The sequence below is a fragment of the Trichosurus vulpecula genome, chromosome 7 (genome assembly GCF_011100635.1).
Source record: "Trichosurus vulpecula isolate mTriVul1 chromosome 7, mTriVul1.pri, whole genome shotgun sequence".
Classification (NCBI taxonomy): domain Eukaryota; kingdom Metazoa; phylum Chordata; class Mammalia; order Diprotodontia; family Phalangeridae; genus Trichosurus; species Trichosurus vulpecula.
In genome coordinates this window covers 250,008,740-250,034,451 of record NC_050579.1, presented here as the reverse complement: position 1 = coordinate 250,034,451, position 25,712 = coordinate 250,008,740, and the positions used below count along the sequence as shown (strand labels likewise).

The 25,712-nt window shown below is 39.4% G+C and overlaps 1 protein-coding gene across 1 annotated transcript in view; it reads left to right on the top strand.

Moving 5' to 3' along the window:
* The window catches only part of DNAH8 (dynein axonemal heavy chain 8), a 504,073-nt gene that overhangs the window by 280,507 nt on the left and 197,854 nt on the right, over positions 1-25,712 (top strand). Inside the window, exons 54-58 of the mRNA XM_036768363.1 lie at positions 4,561-4,695; positions 5,068-5,190; positions 9,031-9,244; positions 9,820-9,929; positions 13,605-13,768. Of these exons, the coding sequence (XP_036624258.1) occupies positions 4,561-4,695; positions 5,068-5,190; positions 9,031-9,244; positions 9,820-9,929; positions 13,605-13,768 (746 nt within the window). The remainder of the gene's footprint in view (positions 1-4,560; positions 4,696-5,067; positions 5,191-9,030; positions 9,245-9,819; positions 9,930-13,604; positions 13,769-25,712) is intronic.

Here is a 25,712-nt window from a genome sequence, read left to right as displayed (position 1 = left end):
AATACTTAGGGAGGGTGGGTGGGAAGGGAAGAGGGGAGAGAATTTGGAACTCAAAGTTTTAAAAACAGACGTTCAAAAACAAAAAGAAAAGTTTTTGCGTGCAACTAGAAAATAAGATAAACAGGCAATGAGGCATAGAAATTTATCTTGCCCTAAAAGAAAGGAAGGCAAAAGGGGATGGGAGGGGAGTGGGGTGACAGAAGGTAGGGTGACTGGGGTACAGGGCAACCAGAATATACGCCATCTTGGAGTGGGGGACAGGGTAGAAATGGGGAGAAAATTTGTAATTCAAACTCTTGTGAAAATCAATGCTGAAAACTAAATTTATTAAATAAATTAAATTTGCAAGATGGCAGCTGGAAAGCAGGGACCAGCCTGAGCTCCCTGCCGAGCCCCTCCAAAAACCTATAAAAAATGGCTCTGAACCAATTCTAGAACGGCAGAACCCACAGAACAGCAGAGGGAAGCAGGGCTCCAGCCCAGGACAGCCTGGATGGTCTCTGGGTGAGGTCTATCCCGCACGGAGCTGGGAGCTGGGAACGGAGTGGAGTAGAGCCCAGCCTGAGCGACTTGGACCATCCAGACCAGAAGCCAGGCGCAGGGGGCCCTAGCGCCCTGAATATGTGAGCTGCGGCAGTTACGAGACTTCTCAACCCACAAACACCAAAGACTGCTGAGAAGGTTAGTGGGAAAAGCTGCGGGAGTGGAAGGAGTTCGCGGTTCGGCTTCCAGCCCCGGGGGCAGCGGAGGTGGGGCAGCTACGGCTGCTGCTGCTTCCGGCTCCGGGCCCACCTGGTGGGAGGAATTAAGTGGCGGTTCAGAGCAGGGGTGCACAGCCTGCCGAAGATCTAAGCCCAGTTCAGGTTGGGGGTCCTTGGGGAAGGAGCAGTGCTGTTGTGGCAGAGCTGGCACCTCCCCCCCAAACGTGGAACATAGAACTCGTTAATCTACAAGCAGTCATACCCCACTGAAAAACTCAAAGGTCAAGTTAGTTGGCTGGGATTATGGCCAGGCAGCGAAAACGCACCGAGATTCAGTCTCAGACTCTGCATTCTTTCTTTGCTGACAAAGAAGACCAAAACATACAGACAGAAGAAATTAATAAAGTCAAAGAGCCTACAACAGAAACCTCCAAGAAAAACAGGAACTGGTCCCAGGCCATGGAAGAGTTCAAAAAGGAGTTGGAAAAGCAAGTTAGAGAAGTAGAGGAAAAATTGGGAAGAGAAATGAGAAGGATGCGAGAAAACCATGAAAAACAAGTCAATGACTTGCTAAAGGAGACCCAAAAAAATACTGAAAAATACACTGAAGAAAACAACACCTTAGAAAACAGATTAACTCAAATGGCAAAAGAGCTCCAAAAAGCCAATGAGGAGAAGAATGCCTTGAAAGGCAGAATTAGCCAAATGGAAAAGGAGGTCCCAAAGACCACTGAAGAAAATACTACTTTAAAAATTAGATTGGAGCAAGTGGAAGCTAGTGACTTTATGAGAAACCAGGATATTATAAAAGAGAACCAAAGGAATGAAAAAATGGAAGACAATGTAAAATATCTCCTTGGAAAAACCACTGACCTGGAAAATAGATCCAGGAGAGATAATTTAAAAATAATTGGACTACCTGAAAGCCATGATCAAAAAAAGAGCCTAGATATCATCTTTCAAGAAATTATGAAGGAGAACTGCCCTGATATTCTAGAGTCACGGGGCAAAATAGAAATTGAAAGAATCCATCGATCGCCTCCTCAAATAGATCCAAAAAAGAAATCTCCTAGGAATATTGTCGCCAAATTCCAGAGCTCCCAGATCAAGGAGGAAATACTGCAAGCAGCCAGAAAGAAACAATTTGAGTATTGTGGAAACCCAATCAGAATAACCCAGGATCTGGCAGCTTCTACATTAAGAGATCGAAGGGCTTGGAATGAGATATTCCGGAGGTCAATGGAGCTAGGATTAAAACCTAGAATCACCTCCCCAGCAAAACTGAGTATCATGCTCCAAGGCAAAATATGGATTTTCAATAAAATAGAGGACTTTCAAGCTTTCTCAGTGAAAAGACCAGAACTGAATAGAAAATTTGACTTTCAAACATAAGAATCAAGAGAAGCATGAAAAGGTAATCAAGAAACAGAAATTGCAAGGAACTTACTAAAGTTGAACTGTTTTGTTTACATTCCTACATGGAAAGAGGACATGGATGATTCATGAGACCTCAGTATTAGGGTAACTGAAGGGAATATGCATATATATATATATGTTTATGTATGTATATATATATATATATATATATATATATATATATAGAAGTGAATGTGTATGTATGTATATATCTATGTGTATATATATGTGTGACACAGGGTGAGTTGAAGATGAAGGGAAGATATCTAAAAGAAATAAAATGAAATTAAGGGATGAGAGAGCATCATACTGAGAGAGGGAGATAGGGAGAGATAGAATGGGGTGGATTATCTCACATAAAAGTGGCAAGAGGAAGCAGTTCTGTGGGAGGAGGGGAGAGGGCAGGTGAGGGGGGAATGAGTGAACCTTGCGCTCATCAGATTTGGCCTGAGGAGGGAATACCATACATACTCAGTTGTGTATCTTACCCCACAGGAAAGAAGAGGGAGGAAGAAAAAAAAATAAAAGAGGGGGATGATGGAGGGGAGGGCAGATGGGGGTGAAGGTAATCAAAAACAAACACTTTGGAAAGGGGACAAGGTCAAGGGAGAAAATTCAATAAAGCGGGATGGGTTGGGAAGGAGCAAAATGTAATTAGTCTTTCACAACATGAGTATTATGGAAGGGTTATACATAATGATACACATGTGGCCTAGGTTGAATTGCTGGACTTCTTAGGGAGGGTGGGTGGGAAGGGAAGAGGGGAGAGAATTTGGAACTCAAAGTTTTAAAATCAGATGTTCAAAAACAAACAAAAAAAAGTTTTTGCATGCAATTAAAAAATAAGATACACAGGCAATGTGGCGTAGAAATTTATCTTGCCCTACAAGAAAGGAAGGGAAAAGGAGATGAGAGGGGAGGGGGGTGATAGAGGGGAGGGCTGACTGGGGAACAGGGCAACCAGAATATACGCCATCTTGGAGTGGGGGCGGAGGGTAGAAATGGGGAGAAAATTTGTAATTCAAACTATTGTGAAAATCAATGCTGAAAACTAAATATGTCAAATAAATAAATTTAAATTAAAAGAAATAAATTAAATTTAAAAAATAAAAAATATAAAAGAATGGGACCTTAAAAAAGAGTTTACTATGTTCCAGGTTGATGTGAGGTACTGGAGTTACAAGTAGAGAGAATGAAACAACCCCTCTTAAAAAGATGATCACCCAAGAGGCATTTATTAAGCACTTTCTGTATGCTAGGAACTGTGCATATTGCAAGGAGCTGACTTCTAAAGGAGGAGACAAAGACATTAATACACAGATGCAGAATAAATATAAAGTGAATAAATATAAATATATGCAATGTCAGTAATTAAATACAAGGTCTTTAGGAGGGAAGGCACTATCATTTGGGCCTTATCAACAAAGATAATGCAGAAGGGGATTCCTGAGTTGCTTCTTAAAGGAAGAAAGGTTCCTTATCAGGTGGAAGGAACAGAGGAATGAATCCAGGAGTGTCTGGCCAGTGAGTGCAAAGATACAGAGAAAAGAGATGTGTGGGAAGAACAGAGAGAAGAGTTTTGGTTTGCAGAGCACCATCCAGTGAAGGTGGAAAGATAGATTCGGGCCAGGTAGTATAAGGCTTTAAAAACTGAACACAAGATTTTCTATTTTATACTAGAGTCAATAAATAAATAGGTAAACACCTGGAGTTGATTGTGTAGGGCAGTCAATGGTCAGGTCTATGTATAAAGACAATTACTTTGGTATCAGGAATAGGATGGATTGGAGTGAGGAGAGACAAATAGGAGGCTGTTGCAGTAAGCTAGCTTACTAGCTTACTCAGTCAGGCAGTCAGTAAGCATTAAGTGCTTACTATGTGCCAGGCACTGTGCTAATTTCTAGGGATTCAGAGAAAGACACAAACAGTTACCTTAAGAAGCTCCCATTCCAATGGAGGAGATAGCTTGTAAATAACTAGGTATGTAGAAGATAGCTAGGTAGATGACAATCTGAGGGGGAAAGGAATTGGTAGTAGTGTGACTCAGAGTTTAGAAGAACCTTCAGCCACGTTGGAACCCTATTTTTTCCTGGGTGGTAAGTAAGAAAGTATGACGTTGCTGCCCTTTAGCCAATTTGTATCAATTGGCACAGCTCCCTATATTGTATGCCAAGATGTTAGCCTTAGACTCATTGGCACCTAATCATCATATAATACAGATCTTTGTGGATAACTAGGATGTTACATGGGTCAGTGACTGTGAAAATAGAGAGGAAGATGATGGCCTATAGAGGCCAAGTAAAAGATACCGAGATTGGAAGAAGTATAACTGTGATTGAAAGGGGTATAATATGTTGAAGGAGAGAGGTTAGTGAAGCCACCAAAGGATTCTAGAAAATTCAAAATTTTCAAATACTCTTCATCTCTCATTCTGTCATTACAGGCAGTTTTGCTCATAGGTGAACAGGGAACAGCAAAAACTGTCATGATTAAAGCCTATATGAAAAAGTATGACCCTGAAGTACATTTATCTAAATCCCTAAACTTTTCATCTGCCACAGAACCAATGATGTTTCAGGTAAAGCCCGTATTGTATAGATTATTCAGAGGTGGGTATGGTTATAAAATATTTTAAGTGTTTTAATGTAGTAATTACATTAGAGTAGATAAGAGGCTTTTTATCTCTTTCCATTTTATCTACACTAGGTATACTTCTTGATTCCCCAAAATAATAACCATATTTTAAGCCCTGAAGTAAAGGGAAACTCTTCCTAGTTTAACCCTAGTCAATGATTAATATTCAAATAGTTAATGAATTTTTCTTGGAATTGCTCTATATATATGTGTATTCTACGTATATGAATTTCACTAAAGTAATATATAAAGAATGATACTAATCTTTTTTTAAATAAATAAAAAAGCCTAAAACAGACCATTTACTTTTCTCTAGAGAACAATTGAAAGCTATGTGGATAAGCGAATGGGAAGCACATATGGACCACCAGGAGGAAGAAAAATGACTGTATTTATTGATGATATTAATATGCCAGTAATTAATGAATGGGGAGACCAGGTATAACTGAAATATTACTTATATACACACAGTCCAATCATGGGATTTTTTGTTTTGCATTTTAAAATTCTGTGCCAAGATAACCCACAAATTAAAAATACTCAATGACAACGCCTTACAATTACTCTACAGTAACCTGTTTCCAGTCTTTATCAAACTGTGCTCCTCATTCTAGTCCTGAACACTGCTCATACATTCTACCTACTGTCTTTCTCTCTCAGAAGCCCTAGCCTATAAAGGTTGGTTTGAATGTTTGGGTTTTTTTTCCTTTTGTGTGTGAACTCTTTGCTCAATGTGTGCTTTACTGTACCAATTCTACGAAATTTAGAATTAATCTAGGCCCCTGTAGGGGCGGAGCCAAGATGGCAGCTGGCAAGCAGGGACTAGAGTGAGCTCCCCACCCGAGTCCCTCCAAAAACCTATAAAAAATGGCTCTGAACCAATTCTAGAACGGCAGAACCCACAGAACAGCAGAGGGAAACAGGGCTCCAGCCCAGGACAGCCTGGATGGTCTCTGGGTGAGGTCTATTCCACACGGAGCTGGGAGCTGGGAACGGAGTGGAGCAGAGCCCAGCCTGAGCAGCGTGGACCATCCAGACCAGAAGCCAGGCGGAGGGGGCCCTAGCGCCCTGAATATGTGAGCTGCGGCAGTTACGAGACTTCTCAACCCACAAACACCAAAGACTGCTGAGAAGGTTAGTGGGAAAAGCTGCGGGAGTGGAAGGAGTTCGCGGTTCAGCTTCCAGCCCCGGGGGCAGCTTCCGGCTCCAGGCCCACCTGGTGGGAGGAATTAAGTGGCGGATCAGAGCAGGAGTGCAAGAGCCTGCTGAAGATCTAAGCCCAGTCAGGACTTTGGGTTCTTGGGGAAGGAGTAGTGCGGGTCTGACAGAGCTGGCACCTCCCCCTCAAACGTGGAACATAGAACTCGTTAGTCTACAAGCAGTCATACCCCACTGAAAAACTCAAGGGTCAAGTTAGTTGGTTGGGAATATGGCCAGGCAGCGAAAACGCACCCAGATTCAGTCTCAGACTTTGCATTCTTTCTTCGCTGACAAAGAAGACCCAAACATACAGCCTCAAGAAGACAACAAAGTCATAGAGCCTACAACAAAAGCCTCCAAGAAAAACATGAACTGGCCCCAGGCCATAGAAGAACTCAAAAAGGATTTGGAAAAGCAAGTTAGAGAAGTAGAGGAAAAATTGGGAAGAGAAATGAGAAGGATGCGAGAAAATCATGAAAAACAAGTCAATGACTTGCTAAAGGAGACCCAAAAAATACTGAAAAATACACTGAAGAAAACAACACCTTAAAAAACAGACTAACTCAAATGGCAAAAGAGCTCCAAAAAGCCAATGAGGGGAAGAATGCCTTGAAAGGCAGAATTAGCCAAATGGAAAAGGAGGTCCAAAAGACCACTGAAGAAAATACTACTTTAAAAATTAGATTGGAGCAAGTGGAAGCTAGTGACTTTATGAGAAATCAGGATATTATAAAACAGAACCAAAGGAATGAAAAAATGGAAGACAATGTGAAATATCTCCTTCGAAAAACCACTGACCTGGAAAATAGATCCAGGAGAGAGAATTTAAAAATTATTGGACTACCTGAAAGCCATGATCAAAAAAAGAGCCTAGATACCATCTTTCAAGAAATTATCAAGGAGAATTGCCCTGATATTCTAGAGCCACAGGGCAAAATAGAAATTGAAAGAATCCATCGATCGCCTCCTCAAATAGATCCCAAAAAGAAATCTCCTAGGAATATTGTCGCCAAATTCCAGAGCTCCCAGATCAAGGAGAAAATACTGCAGGCAGCCAGAAAGAAACAATTTGAGTATTGTGGAAACCCAATCAGAATAACCCAGGATCTGGCAGCTTCTACATTAAGAGATCGAAGGGCTTGGAATGAGATATTCCGGAGGTCAATGGAGCTAGGATTAAAACCTAGAATCACCTCCCCAGCAAAACTGAGTATCATGCTCCAAGGCAAAATATGGATTTTCAATAAAATAGAGGACTTTCAAGCTTTCTCGGTGAAAAGACCAGAGCTGAATAGAAAATTTGACTTTCAAACGCAAGAATCAAGAGAAGCATGAAAAGGTAATCAAGAAACGGAAATTGCAAGAGACTTACTCAAGTTGAACTGTTTTGTTTACATTCCTACATGGAAATATGATGTGTATGATTCATGAGACCTCAGTATTAGGGTAGTTGAAGGGAATATGCATATATATATATATGTTTATGTATATATATAAGTGAATGTGTATTATGTATATATCTATGTGTATATGTATGTATGTGTATGTATGTGTATATATGTGTTTTTATATATGTATGTATGTGTATATATATATGTAAAAGAGAGAGAGCAGACACGGTCAGTTGAAGATGAAGGGAAGATATCTAAAAGAAATAAAATGAAATTAAGGGATGAGAGAGCAACATACTGAGAGAGGGAGATAGGGAGAGATAGAATGGGGTGGATTATCTCGCATAAAGGTGGCAAGAGGAAGCAGTTCTGTGGGAGGAGGGGAGAGGGCAGGTGAGGGGGGAATGAGTGAACCTTGCTCCCATCAGATCTGGCCTGAGGGGGAATACCATACATACTCAGTTGGGTATCTTACCCCACAGGAAAGAAGAGGGAGGAAGATAAAAAAAAATAAAAGGGGGGGTGATGGAGGGGAGGGCAGATGGGGGTGGAGGTAATCAAAACAAACACTTTGGAAAGGGGACAGTGTCAAGGGAGAAAATTCAATAAAGCGGGATGGGTTGGGAAGGAGCAAAATGTAGTTAGCCTTTCACAACATGAGTGTTGTGGAAGGGTTATACATAATGATACATGTGTGGCCTAGGTTGAATTGCTGGACTTCTTAGGGAGGGTGGGTGGGAAGGGAAGAGGGGAGAGAATTTGGGACTCAAAGTTTTAAAATCAGATGTTCAAAAGCAGAAAAATTTTTGCATGCAACTAAAAAATAAGATACACAGGCAATGGGGCGTAGAAATTTATCTTGCCCTACAAGAAAGGAAGGGAAAAGGGGATGAGAGCGGAGGGGGGTGATAGAGGGGAGGGCTGACTGGGGAACAGGGCAACCAGAATATAAGCCATCTTGGAGTGGGGGCGGAGGGTAGAAATGGGGAGAAAATTTGTAATTCAAACTGTTGTGAAAATCAATGCTGAAAACCAAATATGTTAAATAAATAAATTTAAATTAAAAAAAAAATCTAGGCCCCTGTCACCTTTCACTTGAACTGTTGTAATAGCCTCCTAATTGGCCTCCCAGCTTCTTCCTCCATACAACTGTCAAAATAATCCTCCTAAAGATCTGATCACCTCTTTAGCCTGGCATTGAAGTCTCTGCTGAATCTGACTCCTACTTATTTTTCCATTCTATTCCATGTTATTCTCCTATAGAAGTATGTTTCAACCAAACTGTACTTATAAGTATTTGCCAAATTTGGCCCTCCATCTACCAATTTTACACATCCCCACAAGCTGTTCCTCATGCCTGAAATGTATTCTTTCCTTCTCTACCTCCCAGTATGCTTGCTTTCCTCTAAGACTCAGGGGCCGCCTTATCTGTTGTTACACCTTCCCAAATCTCCTTGGTTAAGTGCTCTCTTCCTCCTCAATTTTCCTTGTATTATACTGTGTCCTATGTGTCCCTCTGGTAGACTTGTCAGTTCCTTGAAGGCAGATTTTGTTTCTCTTTTGCTTTTGAATCCTTAGTGCTTAGAATGGTGCTTTTGGGGTAGTAGGCACTTAATTAATGCTTGTAGAATTAAATTGAACATCATCCAAAGGTGATATTAAAATTCTTTTTTTTTACAAAATTTCAGATAACTAATGAGATTGTAAGACAGATGATGGAAATGGATGGAATGTATAGCTTGGATAAACCTGGAGACTTCACTACAATTGTTGATGTGCAGATAATAGCAGCAATGATACATCCAGGAGGGGGTCGAAATGATATTCCACAACGTTTGAAAAGACAGTTTACTGTATTTAATTGCACATTACCATCAAATGCATCAATAGACAAAATATTTGGTATATTTTCTTTCTCTTTCAAATTGTTTATGTAACATGATCTGGAGCTATTCTCCCTAACTCCATTTGCACTAGCAAGCAGAAAGCAGCTGCTACCTCTCCTGTTGGAGTTTAGAAAGATTTGGGGATATGTTTCTAGTGCTCTAGCTCATAAGACCCCAATAGTGTCCTATCCCCATTGGTTATCAATGATATCAATTAGTTAGCCAGACTTAATTAGTTTTTAGAGAGTAATATTTATTATGATGGTATAGTTGGCATTGGGGCAGCTAGGTAGCATGGTAAGTAGAGTGCTGGGCCTGAAGTCAGGAAGACTCATCAAAAACTGATGACTTTAAATGAAGGGCACTCTAGTAGGGGGTTAAAAAACCTGCAAACTGGATTTACCCTCCAGCTTCTGCTTTTCCTGCTCATAGTCCATAGCTGTAGTGTTATTTGAGTGTCATTTGGTTCCTAAGATTAATTACATCAATTACTGCTAGAATCGATATGTAAATATGTGCAGTGATTTTTATGATAAAGACATGCTGTATAACATTATTAAAGTTTGTGTCCTTATTTTCTTCTATTTTCAGGAGTAATTGGATGTGGCTACTTTGATGCTTGTAGACATTTCAAACCTGAAATATGTGAAATGATAATGAAATTAGTTACAGCTGCTAGAATACTGTGGCAATGGACTAAGGTACAGAAGAGTATGATAGATCAAAATATGTCACCTAATCAATCAGCCTAATTTTCCTCTTATAGGAAGACATAAATTCCTTATGACTACTTGACTTCAAACCTAGGGATTAGATGTTAGGGCTGAATGATTCCTTCAATATCTGCAAGCGAAATTCCTCTACTATGAATGATACAGTATAAAATACTTTATTATAGAGTGGACAAAAAAGATCTCTATGCTGTTAAAGAATTACAAATATTGTCTGTCTTTTCTAAAATTATGTGCACTGGACAAAGCCCCAGCTATCCAACCCTTCTTACAACACTGCCCAAATAATACATACCCAAGGGAGCTTTTACTGGATGAAATATTTCATAGAAAGGAAACAAGTACAGATTGCTTTAAAATTATGCAAAGGCAACTGGCTTTGTGATGCCTAGATTTATATACCTCTCAACACTGTTGAAAATTTATTCGTGGCTATCAACGGCATAATTCTAACAGCTTTTTCAAATCTAAACATAATAGTAAGAACTTATAAATTATCCATCCTTAAACATTCCTGATAAATCTGTTTAATACTCTGGATACAAGCATAATAGTTATTTCATGGTTAATGCCACAACTCTACATTCCATGCTGACTATATCCCCAAATCATTACAGAGTATCAAAATCTACCATTTTTGCAAAGGTATGGCCATGTTTTTTCTATCAATAAGAATTTCATATTCACAAATCAATATGCCGTTGATCACTTATCTTATTCCTAAATAATTTTGCCGAAGATGTTTTCCTAAATAAGACAATATTTCCAATCAAGGTTATGTAAAACCCATTTTAACCCATTATATTTTAATTCAGTTGATTCTATTCTTAACAAAATCGTACCTGTAAAGACTTCAAGGTGATAGAACTTAAATGCAACCTGTGATCAAGTAAAATAAATTCATTACACATCCAAGCCATTTCTCATTCAGAAGATACTTAAGATAATATGTGTCCTTAGCTTTAGTTCCCCTGCAGAAAACAAAAAAACCTTATGCCAATATTTATAATATTAAAACCTAAATTTAATAACATTTGTGTTACCTGATTTTAACAAACAGAATTAGATATTATCTTCTATGCCAGTTCTTTACCTCCTATGAACTCCAGTTCAAACATTAAATCCATATGTCAGTCCAGATGCTTGTGTTTTCTAATAAAGGTGCAGTGAACATGAATTAATGTAGTTTATTGCCATTCTAGTCATATGTCTTGATCTACATATCTGTATCTGTATCTGTTTCTGTATCTCTATTTATATCTATATCTATACATCTGCCTATCCAGAAGGACACAGTGCATATGTTGCAAGAATTTTCAGGGGCCTTGTTAGCCACTGCACCAAGAAGCTAGCACAACTTAGTGATGGAGAGATACACTGCAATTTATTTATCCACTCAAGAGTGTAACTCACCCTATTTGTAGGTGATTGATACATGTGTGTCACAGTTCCACGGATGACATATTTATAGTCTCTCCTCCTGAGCAAAGAGATCCAGAGAGTTTAGGTAAGAATAGGGAGGGTAAGAAAAGGCAAGGTATTTAGGAAAAGAAAAAGTATGCTTAAACCATTACAAAGGCCTACAATAGCTTTTCACACCAGGCCAAAGAAAACAGCTTCTGCTTTATCAATGGTTAGTTAATTAAAATTTGTTAAACTCCTTCTACTTCCTGCCTTAGTAGATAGGATAAAGAAGAGAGAGCGAATTCCTTAAGTTGCTCAAAGCTCTATGAGTTTTCCATAAAGTAAGAGAGGTACTGAAGGAAACATTCATTATATTCGGTGTAACACAGAAAAAGAAAGAAGTATAATAACAGGAAATAGAGCACAAAATGGAGTCAGTGATACTGTCCTAAAAATTCACATTCAGCACATAGGATAGGAAGGCCTGTGCCTCTGAAACTGCCTTTGTAGGGAGCAAGAATCGGTGTAGATACAACTCTGGGTTAGAGCTGCATGCCTTAATAGTCCTTTAGTCTGCTTTGGGGTATACTTTAGAAGTTTGGGTTTGGAATCCTTTTGTCAGGTTTTTAAAAAGCTTTATAAAGCTAAAACTATTCTGAATGTATTCCCTAAGTGTGACTATTTTAGCAACAACAACAATAATACTAGACAGCATTTACAGAGCACTTTACTGGTTGAAAAGTGCTTTACAAACATCTCATTTTATCTTCACAGTAGTACTGAGAGGGAGATGCTATTATTGTGTCCATTAAGGCAGATGGAAGCTAAGTGACTTGTCCAGGGCCATACCTCTAGAACAGTATATAAGAGAAGATCATTCTTTCCTAGAAGTGTGCATCCTTGGTTTTTTTTTGTTTTGTTTTTTTAAAAGTTTTTTATTTGAACAGAACACAAATACAAAATAGAGAGAAGAAACAAAAACATATCATAAACTTAAATATTGAAACAAATATAGAGTAAGAAAGAAAAAAAGCATGTCATGTACATAGCAGAACATAGGAGAGGATTCAAAATATGTAACAGTAAATCTTCATTTCAAGAAAGCCTGTATGATAAATAATACACCTTGTGTTGAGAAGTGTCCATCTTTTCTTTGCTTCCTTGTGTTTTCTTTTGTTCTCTGCTGCGCACTTTTTAACTTTGTTGTTTTTTTCCTTCCTGCCCCCCCGAAGGCTACAATATAATTTAGATATTTCTTGATATATACGTAGACATACAGATATATACATACACTTACACAAATATACATGTGTCTATAGACATGTACTTTTCCAAACATAATCTACTCCTGATCTTTGTTTGTACATATCTTTTGTTTCCTAGCCTTCCTGCCTCCTCTACCTTACTTCTGCCTGCTACATCACCTTCCTGTTACTTGCCTACCCCTCTCCTCCACCAACCACCCTGCCCTCCTATTACTTGCCTTCCCCCCTCTAAGGATCCCTCCCTTATCCCCCCATTCTCATTAATCTAAACTCCCTTTACCTATTCCTACAATCTCCCCTCTAAAAATCCCTCCCTTGTCCTTTCCCCCCTCACTATACCCCTACCATTTTATTTCTTCTAAATTTAGAAGACTTTTATACTGTTCTAAATATATATGTATTGTTCCCTCTTAAACCCATTCCCGATGAAAATAGGTTACCAGAACTACCAGCCCTCCTGCCCCATCTAAATGCTCTGTATCCTTTCTTCTTCTTGCACCTCTTTTGTATAAAATAGTTGCTGTTTTTAGTTGTTCCTAAGTGGTTTTACTTTTAAATTCATATCATAGTCAGGTTTATCCCCCTCTTTCTTGTGAGCTCTACAATTATTAATAAGAATGTTAGACAAACATTTGGTATGTACCTTATGTTTCTCTTGGTTCTTGTATGTTGAATCTTCTATTAAGTTGAGGATTGTTTTAACAAGGTCTTGAAAGTCTGAGGGTTTGTCAAATGTCCATTTTTTTCCATTCAAGATAATAACTGAAATTTGAAGGGTATTATATTTTCGGCCGGAGCCCCAGGTCTTTTGCTTTTTGATATATTGTGTTCCAAGACCTGGGGTCCTTTAATGTCTCTGCTGCTAGGTCTTGTGTAATTCTTATTGTGGCGCCATCATATTTAAATTGTTTTAATCCTGTGGGTTTTTTTACCATGTAAATTTTAGTTTTGAACAGTGGGTATATTTCTGCTTTAGGTAAAAATGCTGCCAACCCCATCAAAATTTCATTACATCTTCAATCTTCGAGATCTCTCCAGAATTTGGCAAGGAATGTTAACTATAAAAGCTGAAGAATGTGAATCACTAAGTGTTCTCCTGTCACTCTTCAAACATGAGTGCAACAGAGTAATTGCAGATAGGTAGGTACCTAAATGATTTCTTGTGAAACATATAGGATATTTTTATCCTAATAGAACATTCTTGATGTATCTACTCAAGTTAAAATAAGGAAGCAATTTTACTTGTAAGTGGTAAGTAATAGCATTGATATCATCCTCCACCTACAGTTCTGTTGGAAAAAAATACTTTGCTAGCTGACTTCTTTTTCTGTCTATTCATCATTGGACAATCCAATACATAGATTTCCTCAAAAGATTCAATAAACTCTCCCCTGTGAAATAGTGGCTCTACTGCAGGGTATGCTGTTTCATCCACCCCTAGAAAGGTATGGTAATTATTAATTCCATACAGTTGTTAAAAAAATATTTGGGGGTTGTATAATAATGTCAGTTTTTTGGGTTTATCATCAGTGTATAAAACACAAAATGGCATAGTACCCCATAACTTAGCCAACATACTTAGGGCAAATGAAAAGGTCAAGATTAATATAGCAATGTTTTGAAAGGGGAATACCCTAGACCAATACTAATTTAATAAAAATATTCTTTGTGGTCAGAATGGCATAAATAATACAGGATGTATGTTAGTAGAGTTTGGTTAGTTTGTAGCTGCTTGAACAGTCATGCCCAGTTAATGGAACATGGAACTTTGCTCTTCTATTAAAACCTTCTTCTCATACCTCACCCATGCCATGGAGCTCACCTGAGGTTCTTGAAGGCTCTGCCAGTGTAGCATAGGCTCCAGTAGATCTTATCAAATGAGAAAGACTTGAAGGATGCAACTTGCAATGATCTGTAGATCTGTCATTTGTGAACCTCAGTTAGGAGAAGGGTGTCACTGAGTTGGCCACAAAGCTGATGAATTTTTCAGTCACAGCAACACTTAGAGAATATAGGATCAAGCTTGAAAGGGATATTCAGTCCAACCCTCTCATTTTATAGATGAGGAAAGGTGCAACTGACTGGGATTTGAAGCCAAGTCCTCTGATTCTAAATCCAGTACCTTTTCTACCATATCATATGCCTTTGTAATCTCCATCAGTTCAGGAAGCACTTATACCAAGAATAAAATCATGTAGATCTACAGATTCTAAGAGTTGGAAGGACTTCTGGAGACCCCCTACTCTAACTATACATGACCAATAATTTCAACAACTTAACCAACTTAGTGATCATCTCTTCTCATAAAGACATCTTATGAGGGGTAATTCAGTATTTCTTTAGGTAGCCCAATCCATATTTAGACATCTCTGATTCTTAGGAAGTTTGTCCTTATGTCAAACCTAAATCTGCCTTTCTGTGACCCCATTGTTTCTCTTTCTGTACTTGGGACCAAGAAAAACAAGTCAAATGTATCTTCCACATGATGCTCTTCAAATACATTAATGCAGCCATTATACTTCTCCTAAAACTTCCAGGTTAAATATTCCCATTTCCTTATCCACATATGACATGTTCTCCAGACCTTTCATCATCTTATCCACCTTCTTTTGGACACATTCCAAATATGTCTGTGTCTTTCTTTAAAATATAGTACCCTAAATTGGCTATAGTACTTCAGAGTTATCATGACAGTTACAGAGTGAAGCAGAACTATTATAACCTTCATTCTGGACATGGTCATCAATGTAGATGGTAATAGTATCTTTGCAAAAATTTCTGGGAGCCGCTTTTGACTTATATACATGTCATACTCTACTAAAACTTTGTAACAATTATTGTCTAATGAATTTCCATATCCTAGAGGTGTTAAATTGATTTTTTAAAAACCCAAGTATAAGACTTTACATTAGCCCTTATGGAATTTCAATTGATTCAATGCAAGTCATTGTTTTCACCTGTAGCATTTTTTTTAATTTAAATTTAAATTTATTTATTTAACATATTTGGTTTTCAGCATTGATTTTCACAACAGTTTGAATTACAAATTTACTCCCCATTTCTACCCTCCCCCCACTCCAAGATGGCTTATATTCTGGCTGCCCTGTTCCCCAGTCAGCCCTCCCCTCTATCACCCCCCTCCGCTCTCATCCCCTTTTCCCTTCCTTTCTTGTAGGGCAAGATAAATTTCTACGCCACATTGCCTGTGTATCTTATTTTTTAGTTGCATGCAAAAACTTTTTTTTTTGAACATCTGATTTTAAAACTTTGAGTCCCAAATTCTCTCCCCTCTTCCCTTCCCACCCACCCTCCCTAAGAAGTCCAGCAATTCAACCTAGGCCACACATGTATCATTATGTATAACCCTTCCACAACACTCATGTTGTGAAAGGCTAACTACATTTTGCTCCTTCCCAACCCATCCCGCTTTATTGAATTTTCTCCCTTGACCCTGTCCCCTTTCCAAAGTGTTTGTTTTGATTACCTCCACCCCCATCTGTCCTCCCCTCCATCATCCCCCCCTTTTATTTTTTTTTATCTTCCTCCCTCTTCTTTCCTGTTGGGTAAGATACCCAACTGAGTATGTATGGTATTCCCCCTCAGGCCAGATCTGATGAGAGCAAGGTTCACTCATTCCCCCCTCACCTGCCCTCTCCCCTCTCCCACAGAACTGCTTCCTCTTGCCACCTTTATGCGAGATAATCCACCCCATTCTATCTCTCCCTATCTCCCTCTCTCAGTATGTTGCTCTCTTATCCCTTAATTTCATTTTATTTCTTTTAGATATCTTCCCTTCATCTTCAACTCACCCTGTGTCTGCTCTCTCTCTTTTACATATATATATATATATATACACACACACACACACACACACACGCACACATATATAAAAACATATATATATATACATACACATACATACATATACACATAGATATATACATACATTCACATTCACTTATATATATACATAAACATATATATATATATATATATATATATATGCATATTCCCTTCAACTACCCTAATACTGAGGTCTCATGAATCATACACATCATCTTTCCATGTAGGAATGTAAACAAAACAGTTCAACTTTAGTAAGTCCCTTGCAATTTCTGTTTCTTGATTACCTTTTCATGCTTCTCTTGATTCTTGTGTTTGAAAGTCAAATTTTCTATTCAGTTCTGGTCTTTTCACTGAGAAAGCTTGAAAGTCCTCTATTTTATTGAAAATCCATATTTTGCCTTGGAACATGATACTCAGTTTTGCTGGGTAGGTGATTCTAGGTTTTAATCCTAGCTCCATTGACCTCCGGAATATCTCATTCCAAGCCCTTCGATCTCTTAATGTAGAAGCTGCCAGATCTTGGGTTATTCTGATTGGGTTTCCACAATACTCAAATTGTTTCTTTCTGGCTGCTTGCAGTATTTTCTCCTTGATCTGGGAGCTCTGGAATTTGGTGACAATATTTCTGGGAGATTTCTTTTTGGGATCTATTTGAGGAGGTGATCGATGGATTCTTTCAATTTCTATTTTGCCCTGTGGCTCTAGAATATCAGGGCAGTTCTCCTTGATAATTTCTTGAAAGATGGTATCTAGGCTCTTTTTTTGATCATGGCTTTCAGGTAGTCCAATAATTTTTAAATTATCTCTCCTGGATCTATTTTCCAGGTCAGTGGTTTTTCGAAGGAGATATTTCACATTGTCTTCCATTTTTTCATTCCTTTGGTTCTGTTTTATAATATCCTGATTTCTCATAAAGTCACTAGCTTCCACTTGCTCCAATCTAATTTTTAAAGTAGTATTTTCTTCAGTGGTCTTTTGGACCTCCTTTTTCATTTGGCTAATTCTGCTTTTAAAGGCATTCTTCTCCTCATTGGCTTTTTGGAGCTCTTTTGCCATTTGAGTTAGTCTGTTTTTTAAGGTGTTGTTTTCTTCAGTGTATTTTTCAGTATTTTTTTGGGTCTCCTTTAGCAAGTCATTGACTTGTTTTTCATGGTTTTCTCGCATCCTTCTCATTTCTCTTCCCAATTTTTCCTCTCCTTCTCTAACTTGCTTTTCCAAATCCTTTTTGAGTTCTTCTATGGCCTGGGGCCAGTTCATGTTTTTCTTGGAGGCTTTTGTTGTAGGCTCTATGACTTTGTTCTCTTCTTTAGGCTGTATTTTTTGGTCTTCTTTGTCACCAAAGAAAGAATCCAAAGTCTGAGACTGAATCTGGGTGCGTTTTCACTGCCTGGCCATATTCCCAACCAACTAACTTGACCCTTGAGTTTTTCAGTGGGGTATGACTGCTTGTAGACTAACGAGTTCTATGTTCCACGTTTGAGGGGGAGGTGCCAGCTCTGTCAGACCCACACTACTCCTTCCCCAAGAACCCCCAGTCCAGACTGGGCTTAGATCTTCAGCAGTCTGTACATGCCTGCTCTGATCCGCCACTTAATCCCTCCCACCAGGTGGGCCTGGAGCCAGAAGTAACAACAGCTGTAGCTGCCCCACCTCCGCTGCCTCCGGGACTAGAAGCCGAACCGTGAACTCCTTCCACTCCCGCAGCTTTTCCCACTAACCTTCTCGGCAGTCTTTGGTGTTTGTGGGTCGAGGGGTCTGGTAACTGCCGCAGCTCACATATTCAGGGCGCTAGGGCCCCCTCCACCCGGCTTCTGGTCTGGATGGTCCATGCTGCTCAGGCTGGGCTCTGCTCCACTCCGTTCCCAGCTCCCAGCTCCCAGTTCCATGTGGAATAGACCTCACCCAGAGACCATCCAGGCTGTCCTGGGCTGGAGCCCTGCTTCCCTCTGCTGATCTGTGGGTTCTGCCGTTCTAGAATTGATTCAGAGCCATTTTTTATAGGTTTTTGGAGGGACTCGGGTACGGAGCTCACTCTAGTCCCTGCTTGCCAGCTGCCATCTTGGCTCCCCCAACAGCATTTTATTTTTTAAAAGCTGTACTCTCTCCAAATTTTCTGTCATCTGCTAATTTGACAAGCATGCCGTTTATGCCATCACCTAAGTCATTAATAAAAGTGTCGACTAGCACAGGGGCAAAGGCATATATGTTCCTGAAGTACTTTATACTAGAGACCTCACTCCAAGTTGACGTACAACAGTGGTCTAACAATACCTATCTTTGGTCAGAACCAGTTCTAATTTCATCTACCTCTAATACATATCCCTCCATCGAGTTCACAAGAATGACATAAAAAAATTTGTTAGATGTTTTGGGTATACTGTTTCAACAGCATTCCCGCAGTCTGCAAATGTATTACCTGACCAAAAAATGATGTAAAGTTACTCTGACGTGACTTTCTCTTGAAACTATGCTGGCTTGCACTAATTCCTAAGGGGAAAAAAGGCCAAATTCACTGATCTGTAGTTTGTAGACATCATACTCTTCCTTCTTTTGAAAATGGAGGCAACATTCCCTTTCTTCAGTCCAATGAATCCACTCCTGTTCTCCTAGACCTTTCAAAGGTCTCTAACAATAGTTCAGTAGTCACAACTTCCAGTTCTGTCTGGATCAGTCAACAAGTATTACGTGCTTACTATATGTCCCAGGCACTATGCTAAGTGCTGAGAATATGAAGAACGGCAAAAAAACAGTCCTTGCTCTCAAGGATCTCACAGTGGGAGATATGATATGCGAGTAATTACATACAAGCAATCTATACATGATAAATTGGAAATAATCAACAAAGGTAAGGCATTAGAATTAAATGGGCTTGGGAACGGCTTCCTATAGAAGGTGGGATTTTAGTTGAAACTGGAAGGAAGCTAGAGAAACCAGAAGGTGGTGAAAAAGGGAAAGAGGAAGAGAATAAGCAGTCATATAGCACCTACCATATGCCAGGCATTGTGCTAAATGTTTTACAAATCTTTTCCTGATTTGGAGATGAGGAGTGAGAGAATTCCAGTTATGGAGGACAGCAAGTGAAAATGTCCAGATACAAGGAACAGCAATGAGGCCACTGTTACTGGATTACTAATTACATGGGAGAGGGGTGTATAAAGTATAAGAAAATTGGGAAGGTGGGATGAGGCAGGTTAAGAAGGGCTTTGAATTCTAAACAGAGAATTTTATATTTGAATCCTGAAGGTTGATAGGGAGCCACTAGAGTTTACTGGAGTGGGGGCAGGGTGAGGGAGGAAGAGGATAAAAGATCTTCTATTTAAGAAGATTAGTTTGACAACTGAGTGGAGAATGGATTGGAGTGGGAAGAGACTTGAGGTAGGCAGACCCACCAGCAGCCTATTGTAATAGTCTGAGCATGAGGTAATGAGGGTCTGCAATGAGGTGGTGGCAGTGTCAGAGTTGAGAATGGAGCATATGGAAAAGATGTTACCATGGTAAAATCCACAGGTCTTGACTACAGATTGGATATCGGGCTGAGAGAGAGGAGTTGAGCATGACACCTAGCAGGGATCCTAGGTAACTAATAGGATCGTTTACGTATATGAATGAGTGGGGCTCAAAATCTTGGGGTAAGGGGTGAAAGTCTCATCTTCCATAGCTTCTTCCTGCTGAAATTGAACATATAGCTATCCCTGCCCCAAGATGTAAAGAGTCCCATTCAAGAGGTCAGCTCTTTAGCTGGCATCTGGAGCTTAGTTGATGCCAGGTCGAGGGATGATGCATCACAGTCATCAGGTCCAGGGATGACACATCATAGTTGTGGACAGATCTAGACGTGACATCTGAACACATCAGAGGGTGACATCTGGCTTAAGCAATCAGGCATTTGCAGGTGGAGGGTACTAGGCCTGCAGGAAACAAATCTCAGAAACAAATTTAACAGACAAAAAGCCAAAAAGAAACAAAGAAACAATCATAGCCTCATTCATGATAGAATACATGAGTCAATGATACAATTTGGTAATTATTTTCTCCTGGATAAACAACTGTTACAGTATTTCCTTTTCCATGTGCTATAATTTCTGTAGCCTTTGGAACATCATCTGTTTTAACCATACTTTAGCTCCTAATTTCATTCTGTCAATAGAACCAAACCCTTCCATTCCTCTACTAGTTATTTTGGAAGGAGGGTTAGTCTTCACAAGGTGTATGGTTTCACAAGGAATAATAATAACTTGAACTATTCTATCATTTTTACAAAACTGTATGGGTTCTTTACCCAAATTCTGGAGTATCACAATAATTTCTCCTTGATAATTAGAATCTATCACTCCAGCCAATACATGTGTTCCTCAAGCTGCTAATCCTGGTTTAGGTAATATCCATCCAAAATGATTCTTAGGGATTCTCATACGTATCCCAGTAGAAATTTTTCTTATCTTCTATCCGATCAAAAGTTCTCTAAACAATGTAAATCATATCCTGCCGAACCACGTAGGTGGGTGGGATGTCTTCCCTCACAGTCCAGTACTCAATATTTGAGATCTTATGTGTTTGCTGTTTTCTAAATTGCAGATTTGGGGTCGTCATTCTCGCTGGAGGTGTACTTCCTCCTAATGGTCTATTATTCAAATTACGTAAAGCAGTGAACAAATTATTCTTCCAATATTGATACGAATTATTAGAAGTTAACTTCCTTAACTGTTCTTTCAACAATCCATTCATTCTATCAACCCAATTGCTTGTGGATAATGTGGAATGTGATATATCCACTCCATATTGTTTAATACATAATGTCTTCATCTCATTACCTTTGAAATGTAACTCATTGTCACTTTGAATCTGTACTGGGGTTCCATAGTATAGATTTATAATATCTAGAGTTTTGCAAGTGTTTTTCTGAGTTACATTCTTATGAGGACAAGCCACTATTACACCTGAATAGGTGTCAACACAAGTACACATAAATTTACATCCTTTATTTTGGGCCAGTGGTCCAATATAATCTGTCTGCCACATCTGGGCTGGAACTTTTCCCTTTGCTATTTCTCCAGTTACTACCCTAGGAGCAGTTTGTTCCTTTTCCAGTTGACATATGTAACGTTCCTCTGCTACTTGTTTTAACAATGAATGAGAGATACTGATACCTTGATCTTGTACCCACTGGTATGTGGCATGGACCCCTAAATGGCCGGCTGTTTGGTGCACCCATTTTGCTAGTATCAGGTCATCAGTTGGTGTCAGAGTAGGACAATATGTTCAGTAGCAAACTTTGCTTGTCGATCAGCATGTGCATTGTACTCATGTTCTGGCGTGGTGAGGGCCACATAAGCATCTACATGAAAAACTAACAAATTAGTAACCAAGACATGTCCCATATATCTTCCCACAATTCTTTGCCCCAAGCTTATTTACCATGAATTTCCTAATTTTTATTTTTCCACATTGGAATCCATGTAGGTAACCCATTAACTACCACTCATGAATCAGTGAATATATGACACTGTCTTCCTTGTTCTGTTTTGATTGCTTGATGTACTACCATAAGTTCAGCATACTGACAACTTCCACCTATCCCAGTACTTTCCAAAGCTCTCTTAGTACATAGGTTATAGGCTAGTGCTTTCCATTGTCTTTTATGGCCAAATATTTTGCTGCCCCATCAGTAAACCATGCATGTTTCTTCTGTTTCTTTAGTCAATCCATCATATCTGTCATTCCATTTTACCAAGGATTGTACCAACTGTTGCTTTGGTTCAGGGGGTTTCTTGTTTCTCTCAGTGTCTATGCTTGCTATAGATTGATGTGGAGCAGAAACTCCACTTTTGCCTGTTTTCAATCTATTCTGAGCATACCATTTCATTGTGCTAGCCTCTTGCACACGTCCAATTCTTTGAGATGCTGGGGTACTCGTTACCCACGTCATAATTGGGATTCCAGGCCTTAACATCATTTCATGGCCCAGAGTCAGTCAATGTGCAGCTAACAACTACTTTTCAAAAGGTGTATATTTTACACCAGGTGAAGGAAGTTGCCTAGACCAAAATCCTAAGGGCACATTTCAACTTTGTTGTTTTTGCCGTAAACTCCAGTTTGCATAGTCATCTTGTACAATCACTTGTAATTCCACTGGGCCACTTTGCATAGGCCATAAACCCAGAGCCAATTATATAGCAGCTTCGGCTTCTTCAAAAGCTTTACTCTGTTCAAGTCCCCAATTAAATTCATACTTTTTCCTGGTAACTTTTGTATCAGTAAGGCAATAACAACAATGTTGACGATAATTGTCAAAGTGCCTATGTAGGTCTGTATCGCAAAGTATATGAGACTTTCCACATAGAAGGTAGAAGAAGTAAACCATTTATTCAGACACCAGAGAACCATATCCTACAAGCCATTTATCCAGTCTATCAGAGCAGTAAAACATTCAACACCCAATATCACAACATGGAGCCTCGCCATCCCAAAACCTCTCTGACCCCCTGTTGCGGTCTTCCCAAAAACAAACTCACAGTACAGCTAAGTCAGCCTGTTCAGCTCTATCATGATGGCAGCCATTATTAGCCATAACTACTGCTCTCTCTCTCTCTCTCTCTCTCTCTCTCTCTCTCTTTCCTGTGACATAACTTCCCTTTCCTGTCAGGAAGCCCTTCCCACCACATGTGACTTAGTCTTCCTGTGACTTAAGCAGGTAAAATGGCCTGCTGGGTGGGAAAGAGCTTCAAATCTGAATTGCTACTACACTTTATATAAGGCTTTCAAAATCTGTCCAAAATGTGGAATGTGGTGCTTCCAACATTGAAACAGTCCTATAAACTTTGGGGCCTCTTTCTTATTGGTGGGGATAGAAGAATCTTGAATCTTTTGTTGGGCTTGTGGGTGAATTTCTTGCTCTCCCTTATTCCATTGTATACCCCAGAATTTTACAGTTTGAGCTGGCCCTTGAATCTTTGCAGGGTTAATTTCCCATCCTATGCTTTTCATATTCACAATTAAAAGTGTCAAGTTCTTCTCCACTTCTTTTACATTTTCTCTCTGTATCATGATATCATCTATGTAGTTGGTAAGCTGTACACCAGATAACTTTAATTCATCCAAATGTTCAGCCACAGTCCTATGACAGATAGCTGAGCTGTGCAGATATCCTTGTGGCAAGCGTGTAAAAGTATATTTTCAGCCCTGCCATGTGAAAGCAAACTGGTCCCATTGTTTGGAGTCTATTGGGATCGTAAAGAAAGCATTGGCCAAATCAGTAACTGTGTACCAAGTCCCATCATATTTCTGGATCCTTTCTATTAAGTTAACAGTATCTGGAACAGCAGCATACAGGGGAGTAGTTACTTTGTTCAGTTGTTTATAATCCACTGTCATTCTCCACATTCCATCTGACTTTCATACTGGCCAGACAGGGTTGTTCCAACTAGTGGCTGTAGTAACTAACACTCCTGCCTCAACATATTCCTTTATAGTTCTGGCAATTTCATCTTGCCCACCTGGAACATGAGACTGCTTCAAAGTAATTACTTTAGATGGTTCAGATAAAATGATTGGGTCCATTTTTACTTTTCCCACTAAAACTGTATTAATTCCTATCTTCCTTACTGCAAATTGGTATCTCCCTTCAGGTAAATTCAGAGTCATGCCTTTCAATCTATTCTAATGATGTATTCAGGAATAAGTACAATGACCACAGTATATTCTTTCTTAGGCAATTGTCCAATTTTCATCATCAGTTTGACTTGTCTGGCTGACATTTCATCCCCTCCTGGTCCGGTGATGGTAATAGGGGTTCCATGCGTGAACTTGTCAGGATTTCCATAAATCAAGGTGTCCTCCACCCCGGTGTCGATCAATGCCCTAGTTACAGTATTTGATCCATTTTTCTAATATATAGTCAGATTAATATGGTGTATATAAACCTGTCTGTGCGTTTCTTTAATCTGAACTGGGGCTTGGCCTATTTCCTAGTCTCCCTGAAGGTGTGACTCACTTGGATACAAGGGTTCAAGATCTGTAGGATTTGTAGGGGCAGTTCTTCCTTCTCTGTTCCATTTGCTATTAAGCCCCTTCTCTTGGTACATTTTGTATAGGTCATTAGTTGGAATGCCATCTGTTCTTTAAAAATCTACCCCTGCTCTCAGTAGAGCAATAAACATTGCCGTTCTTGTCACTCTATTCTGACTGTGCATCCGCTGGCTATTAACTCTTCTGTCTTGAGGAAATTTATCTTTTCCCTAGTCTCCTAAGTCAGTTAACTGTGAAATCTTATCCAGCACCTCTGAAAGAGGGTGCCCTCCCTCCCCAATTAGCAGAGTCAGAATTAGGTATCTGTAAGCAGGAGGAGCTGTCTTAACTATTACATTTCTGTGAGAGACTCCCAAGGGAGTATCACAGTATGCATCTGCATTTCCCATAATAATAGCAATCTTCATTACCTCCTCCTTTAACTTTCTCATACAGTTCCTAAGTGAATACCAGAGTCTATGCACTGGGCCACATAGAATCCATTGGATACTCTCAGTTACATCCCTTTGCTGTTAGAGCTAACAGGCTAATTGTCCTGTTGCTGCCTTGCAGATGATAATCCCTAAAAACTTGCTATACAAAAGGATTCTGACTAATGCTTTTTAATTTCATACAGTCCACATTATCCACAGATACTCCTGCGGCCCCTTCATCACTGATTCTCGCAATCCAAGATATTAATGATTCTCCCATTCCTTGGGTAAATCTACTCAAGATATCTGTGATTCCTGCTGTGTAAAATCTTCCACAAAACCTCTCTGAACACTGTATTATTATCTTGGGTTTCTTGCCTCCTTTACAGTATGGGGCACACCTGTCTGGGGAGCCTGGTCTAATACTATATCATTTTCTGGTTCAGGAACATCATACCACAAAGTAACATTTCGTGCCTCACCTTCTGATATTGTATCACTCTCTCCTGACTCTCTTCCCCTGTTACCATGGCAACCAAACTGGCAGCTAGACTCGACCTAGGCTGAACTCAAATGCACTCTTGACCTCCTTGGCTTCCTCTTTCTTCTAGCCAAATTAACAGCAAAATCAGTTGATTCCTGAACAATAATCTGTTCTTCTGCCACTTGATCTTCCCCATCTTGCTGTGTCAAAGAAATATTCTCATTTGAGCTAGACGTTTCTCTTTCCATCTGAGTTCCATCTTGTAACAGTCTGTCCCTGCTTTCACATATAATACAATATGCTGTGAGTAAAATCC